The sequence below is a fragment of the Lampris incognitus genome, chromosome 19 (assembly GCF_029633865.1).
Source record: "Lampris incognitus isolate fLamInc1 chromosome 19, fLamInc1.hap2, whole genome shotgun sequence".
Classification (NCBI taxonomy): Eukaryota; Metazoa; Chordata; class Actinopteri; order Lampriformes; family Lampridae; genus Lampris; species Lampris incognitus.
Genome location: NC_079229.1, coordinates 3,493,293 through 3,500,571, shown reverse-complemented (window position 1 = coordinate 3,500,571; position 7,279 = coordinate 3,493,293). Strand labels below are relative to the sequence as shown.

Genomic DNA, 7,279 nt, shown 5'->3' with positions numbered 1-7,279 from the left:
TAGTGTTCAGTGGGGTCCAGCGTGCAAATTTGTCACCGTCCCATGTGATGGCACGATGCTGTGCTGCATCCCTCCCCGTTCTGTTTCTCCCCGTTCTGTTTCTCCCTGTTCTGTTTCTCCCCGTTCTTTTTCTCCCGTTCTGTTTCTCCCCGTTCTATTTCTCCTGTTCCGTTTCTCCCCGTTCTGTTTCTCCCATTCTGTTTCTTCCGTTCTGTTTCTCCTGTTCTGTTTCTCTCAGTGGAGATCAAAGTGTTGGGAGACACACAGGGATTCTCCCCAACACCCCGGCTCACCACGGGGCGGTCTCTTCATATCAGCTCTCTGCAAACACAACCACTGAGGCATTATGTGTGCCTGCAGCCGTATGCAAAATAAACACACACACACACACACACACACACACACACACACAGATGTTTGTGTTGTTGGACTTTTGAAGATCTTCCTTTGACTACAACATTTATTCTGAGCCTCTGAGCCTTCTTAAAAGGGGCTATTGTGTAATTTCTACCCGCGTGCAGACCTTTGTTGTTCATCACTGTGAATAACAACAATAAACTGACATGGACAAGACAAGCAAATCCACACAGGAAGGTACCCGATAAACAGCATGCACGCCAACATCTGCCATTTTTTAATGCCTTCAGTGGAGATTAGTTTACTGCACTTGGTGTTTGGCGAGGACTGTGAGCGAGAGCCAAGTGTGTCTGTGGAGGGGACGTGATGGGTGTTCAAACAATACAAACACTCCTCTGGCTCCAGTATTCCTGCATGCAGAGATCTGGTTGGCTCTGCTTCAACAGCGACCGCTCCGCAACCCCTACTGTTCATCTGATCTGCACTTACCCCTACCCTTCATCTGATCTGCACTTACCCCTACCCTTCATCTGATCTGTACTTACCCCTACCCTTCATCTGATCTGCACTTACCCCTACCCTTCATCTGATCTGCACTTACCCCTACCCTTCATCTGATCTGCACTTACCCCTACTGTTCATCTAATCTACACTTATCCCTACTGTTCATTTGATCTACACTTACCCCTACTGTCATCTGATCTGCACTTACTTTTCTTAAGGGAGGCCAAAATACTACAAATGGCCCGTTTAACTTAATCTAACCCTAATGCCTACCCTCGCTGCACCTGCCCTCGCTGCACCTGCCCTCGCTGCACCTACCCTCGCTGCACCTGCCTGAGCAGAACGAATGGTCCGATGCCTGCTCTTTGAAAAGATTTTCATTGCCTCTTTATCTTTGTTTGGGCATATGGTCAGAACAGACCATATGCACTTCCGATATGCACAGACATACACACACATATGCATACACGAACAGATGCACACACAAATAAGCACACAACCACAACTACACATCCTGATACAAAAACACACGTGCTCCACTTTTCAGCCTCCCTGTGGCCAGTTAGTTGTTTTCTATCGCCACCTGCTGGAGAGAAGAGATGAGCACAACTCCAAACCGACAAGCGGCAGATATGCAGGTCGGCAGTATGAGTCTATGGGGTCGTTAAAGTTGGAGGTCGTAACATCAGTAGATGGCTTCTTTACTCCCGTCAGCGATCTGAGCAGCATTCATTTTCAACTATCTGAAGGCCATATGAAGAGCCAGACCAGTTTAAAGAGCCAGACCCGTTTAAAGAGCCCGCCCAGTTTAAAGAGCCAGACCAGTTTAAAGACGATGATGAGCCTCATTTCACAAACTGTTCGTGACTTAATCCTTCATACTACGATACAATTATTTCAATGAACGTGATTAAAATGATAAAAACAAACATTTATACAGTGGATAATAGAGTAACTAATTTTAGACTGCAATTTTGATGCACAGGAAATGTGTTATAACTTCTTTGTTGTGTGTGTGTGTATGTTTGTGTGTGTGTTTTCATACAGAGGTCCCGGTCAGCATTCTCCCTAACCAGTGACGACTCCCCAGAGAAAGCCCCAGACGAGGAGGCGGCTGGGGCAGGTGGGGGCTTCCAGGAGTACGCCTCTCTGAAGAGGGAGACCAAGGCCGCTTCACTGCCCAGCTGGAAGAGTATGGACCGCTTGGACAACTCCAGTAAGAATAACACTCCTGCAGTTTTCCTTGTATTTTTTACACAGTGTTACATGGGATCCATAATAGTACAGCTGTATCCAAGTACTTTCAGGCATATACCAGCCCACTAATCTCCTTTTTTCATTTGGAGTGATCACCCCCTGCAAAAACATTATTATCATACATACAAATGTAGACTTACCTGTGAAGCAGCCCTGTTGTTTTGATTCATGCCTCATAAAGCTGCCCATCTCTCGCTCTCTCATTTGATAATGTCGATGAGAATTTGAGATTTTTGTTTGCAGCAGAAGGGATCAAAAGCGTCCTGGCTCCATGATGCCTCTCAAGTCACATTTTCTGTTTCTGCTTGTGTTTTTCTACCTGCTGGTCAAGGTGCATCCTCAGTTCTGCAGAGCCCAGACGGTAACTGGATTGCTCTGCACAGCTCCCAGCTCTCTCGGCCCAGCCTGCTGACCAAGAGGAAGAGCCTGGTGTACAGTGTGCTGGAGAAGGAATCGGGCGTGGTCTCCGCCTACGATGAAATGGGCTCCGAGTCCGATGAGAACAACGAGGGCGAATGGGCCACGGCGCTGCGGCAGTTCCGACAAAAGCTGTCCGACGAGACCTACTACACAGACTCGCAGCACGACCCGGAGTGGACGTACACGCAGCACCTCCGGGTGACCTCGCCATCCTCGGGCCAGTACACCAACACAGAGACCCTCAACTCGGACTCAGAGGCCTCATCGGTGCCCTCCACGCGCCCCCGTAAGCTGCCCCATGGCCCGCTGAAAAAGAAAGGGTCAGCAGACCCACACCTGCACCCGCAGCACCAGCCGGTCTACCACCAACACCTCCACCACAACCTCCCTCCCTACCCGCTCCATCCAGAGTCACTGGATGTAAACTTCAACCCTAAGGTTATTTTTATCTTTATGTTGGGATTTCCTTTCTATTTTTACCTTTGTGCTGCAAAACAAGTGCTTATACAATATCTGTCTGGGATGTTTTTACACAGAAAAAAATAATAATACAGTCTTCAGTTCCTACTCCTAACAACATAAAATCAGAAGAAATGAGTCAATGAGGGATGGAAGATCTTTTTCATAGCTGTGTCCAGTCATTGACATGGCTGATGAACGTGTCTGACTCGTACTTGTAGGTGATGGGAGACAGCAGTGAGGCAGAGGAGAGGCAGAATGACCCTGTGCGGAGGTCAAGGAGACGCAGGAAGAGCAAAAGAGAGTCCTCTGTGGAGCAGACCAGGCCTGGAGGACAGGGCTACACACCATCCATCCACCCATTAGTACAAGTAAAATACTGCAGTGACAGCTGTGCTGCTTTTATTGGCAATGCTCCACTAATATTCCTAACAACGGATTGGAAAACCCTACTGACAACATAGGCTTTATACAGCAGGGAAAAATCAATGTTTTCTTTTGCAGTTATTCAATTTGGTGTGAAACATCAAGTTACCACTGGATGGCGACAAATGACCATTCTTTTGTCACCGACCAGTAGCGTTCTACTGCGTGCCACGGAGGTCGTGTGTCCTGTCTTCAGGTTGCCTTTCCAACCCAACACCACACCAGCGGATTTCACTGATCAGTTGTCCTTTCTGGTTGTAATTGTGTTAACCAGTAAAATCAGCTGGTGTGGTGTTGGGTTAGAAAGAAAACCTGCATACATACGGACCCCCATGGCACATAACTGAAAATCACCGCCAGACAAAGCATCGACCGCTCCTTGTAATGCATTACAAGTGCCCTTGGCAGCTATAACTAAATGAGACATCTCAGTGAATATTTTTCTTTGCACATTTATCTTTCCTTTTTCTTTCTGTTCTGTCACTCTTTGTCTCTTTTCTCTACCCTCACTACACCCCCACCTCCTCAAGGAGAACAGTGGCATCCTGCTCAGTGCTCTACTGAAGCAGAGTTTAAGTGGGGAGCAACCAGTCCATGAAACTGTGGGTCTCACTGTCTCAATGCCAGTGGCCACAGCCGTACCTGAAGGCTTCTCTTCCGACGCCATGACCCCTGAGCCAGAGGACTTGGACACAGTAGCCCCTAACTCAATGGCTCCCAGCCCCCCTCAGCACCACTCCCTGGCTCCCAGGCTCCAGCGCTCTCCCAGCAGCTCAGGACCCGGGTCCGGTTCGGGAGACCCCCTGAAACAAGAACTGTGCTCCAAACTTACCCAGCTGGCTGGCCATACCAAAAGCAAGGACAACTTCTCATCTGAGGACAAGCACGAGCACATGAAACAGACCACCAACAAACAGATGGATATAGAAAGTGAGGAACATAGAGAGACCTGTAGGCTGAATGATAGAGAGAGAGAATGGCAGAGGGCGAGCGAGAGACGAAGAGACAGGCCGAGCATTATAGAGAGAGACAATGGAAGTGAAACAGTCGAACAGGTGAATGGGTCGGAGATGAGGAGAAGAGAGAGCTCATCGATGAAGGAGGAGCAGCAGGCAGGGCAGAAGAGGTTAGAGAAAGGAGGGAGGAGTTTTGAGGAGAACGTAGACGACAGGGAGGAAAAGAGAGGGGACAAAAGAGAAGGACGGAGACAGAGTAAGAGACAACAGAGACGAGATGTGGAGAAGGAAGCCGAGCAGATGGAAGGGGATAGGAGGAGCGGCTCCAACAGAGGCTCGCCTGCTGTTACTCCCTCATCCCTGGAGGGGGTGCTGTCTGATGGACAGGTGAGGAGAAAGAGAGTACATTCAACAGTTTTAGGGCAGAATCCACTGGTTTTTCTTGGGTTTCCATCACGTCATTGAAAATGTCTCTGTCTCTTGGCAAGAGCTGGCTTTCACTCATTTATTGTTGTTTTGGTCATTCCGTCCTTGTTCTTTGACTACCCATTATGAATGGCCCCCCTCCTCCTTTCACCGTTTGTTAATGTGACAGTCAAGCCCATCTATGTCTGTCCCATCTTTTTGCTTTTTGCCCTTTGTGTGTGTGTGTGTGTGGGGGGGGGGGTCAGAACGGACAGAATGAATTGGATCTATAGCAGAGGCCTCAATTTCTCTCCTCCCTTGTGCAGCAGGTGAGAATGGTTGTCTCCAAAGCAAAAGCATCATGAGAAAGTCTGAACAGGATGCCATGCTTAAAAGTACCACATGCCCCCCTCTCCCCCCGGCCCCTAAAATTAACACACACACACACACACACACACACAAAGACTTTGGGTGCTCATAATCACTTGCACATACAGTTTAATAACACATACAAATGAACACATTCGTATGCATACATGCATGAATAGAGGATGCATGCATCTGTGAGGGATCACAGATCTCACCTGGATCAACCCAGCCGGCATCCACGCTTTCTCATTATTTTGTTCTATAATCCATTTTTGCTGTCCTTGAAAAAGCCTAGGGCTTGCAATACTGCAACGCCCTCTTTTGTTCGGTGCAACTCACTTGAGTGTCACCTGTGCTGGATAGTGTACCCCAGGTTCATCACTCATCTAGTGCAAACCAATGTACAAGACAAAAGTCTTGTACATTCAAACCCAAAGACAAAAGTCCTGTACATTCAACCCAAAGACAAAAGTCTTGTACATTCAAACCCAAAGACAAAAGTCTTGTACATTCAAACCCAAAGACAAAAGTCTTGTACATTTAAACCCAAGACAAAGGTCTTGTACATTTAAACACAAAGACAAAAGTCTTGTACATTCAAACCCAAAGACAAAAGACTTGTACATTCAGACCCAAAGACAAAAGTCTTGTACATTCAAACCCAAGGCAAAAGTCTTATACATTTAAACCCAAAGACAAAGGTCTTGTACATTTAAACCCAAAGACAAAAGTCTTGTACATTCAAACCCAAAGACAAAAGTCCTGTACATTCAACCCAAAGACAAAAGTCTTGTATATTCAAACCCAAAGTCAAAAGTCCTGTACATTCAACCCAAAGACAAAAGTCTTGTACATTCAAACCCAAAGACAAAAGTCTTGTACATTTAAACCCAAGACAAAGGTCTTGTACATTTAAACACAAAGACAAAAGTCTTGTACATTCAAACCCAAAGACAAAAGACTTGTACATTCAGACCCAAAGACAAAAGTCTTGTACATTCAAACCCAAAGGCAAAAGTCTTATACATTTAAACCCAAAGACAAAGGTCTTGTACATTTAAACCCAAAGACAAAAGTCTTGTACATTCAAACCCAAAGACAAAAGTCTTGTACATTCAAACCCAAAGACAAAAGTCTTGTACATTTAAACCCAAAGACAAAAGTCCTGTACATTCAAACCCAAAGACAAACGCCCTGTACATTTAAACCCAAAGACAGAAGTCTTGTACATTCAAACCCAAAGACAAAAGACTTGTACATTCAGACCCAAAGACAAACGCCCTGTACATTCAAACCCAAAGGCAAAAGTCTTGTACATTCAAACCCAAAGACAAAGGTCTTGTACATTTAAACCCAAAGACAAAAGTCTTGTACATTCAAACCCAAAGACAAAAGTCTTGTACATTTAAACCCAAAGACAAAAGTCTTGTACATTTAAACCCAAAGACAAAAGTCCTGTACATTCAACTCAAAGACAGAAGTCTTGTACATTCAAACCCAAAGACAAAAGTCTTGTACATTTAAACCCAAAGACAAAAGTCCTGTACATTTAAACCCAAAGACAGAAGTCCTGTACATTCAAACCCAAAGACAAACGCCCTGTACATTTAAACCCAAAGACAGAAGTCTTGTACATTCAAACCCAAAGACAAAAGTCCTGTACATTCAAACCCAAAGACAAAAGTCTTGTACATTTAAACCCAAGACAAAGGTCTTGTACATTTAAACACAAAGACAAAAGTCTTGTACATTCAAACCCAAAGACAAAAGACTTGTACATTCAGACCCAAAGACAAAAGACTTGTACATTCAAACCCAAAGACAAAGGTCTTGTACATTTAAACCCAAAGACAAAAGTCTTGTACATTCAAACCCAAAGACAAAAGTCTTGTACATTTAAACCCAAAGACAAAAGTCTTGTACATTTAAACCCAAAGACAAAAGTCCTGTACATTCAACTCAAAGACAGAAGTCTTGTACATTCAAACCCAAAGACAAAAGTCTTGTACATTTAAACCCAAAGACAAAAGTCTTGTACATTCAAACCCAAAGACAGAAGTCCTGTACATTCAAACCCAAAGACAAAAGTCTTGTACATTCAAACCCAAAGACAAAAGTCTTGTACA

The 7,279-nt window shown here is 45.2% G+C and overlaps 1 protein-coding gene across 1 annotated transcript in view; it reads left to right on the top strand.

Annotated features, from left to right (window-relative positions):
* myripb (myosin VIIA and Rab interacting protein b) overlaps positions 1 to 7,279 on the top strand; it is a 176,020-nt gene that overhangs the window by 150,650 nt on the left and 18,091 nt on the right. The window contains exons 8-13 of the mRNA XM_056299755.1: positions 1,909 to 2,077; positions 2,450 to 2,976; positions 3,219 to 3,368; positions 3,954 to 4,207; positions 4,280 to 4,766; positions 5,111 to 5,113. Coding sequence (XP_056155730.1) covers positions 1,909 to 2,077; positions 2,450 to 2,976; positions 3,219 to 3,368; positions 3,954 to 4,207; positions 4,280 to 4,766; positions 5,111 to 5,113 — 1,590 coding nt within the window. The remainder of the gene's footprint in view (positions 1 to 1,908; positions 2,078 to 2,449; positions 2,977 to 3,218; positions 3,369 to 3,953; positions 4,208 to 4,279; positions 4,767 to 5,110; positions 5,114 to 7,279) is intronic.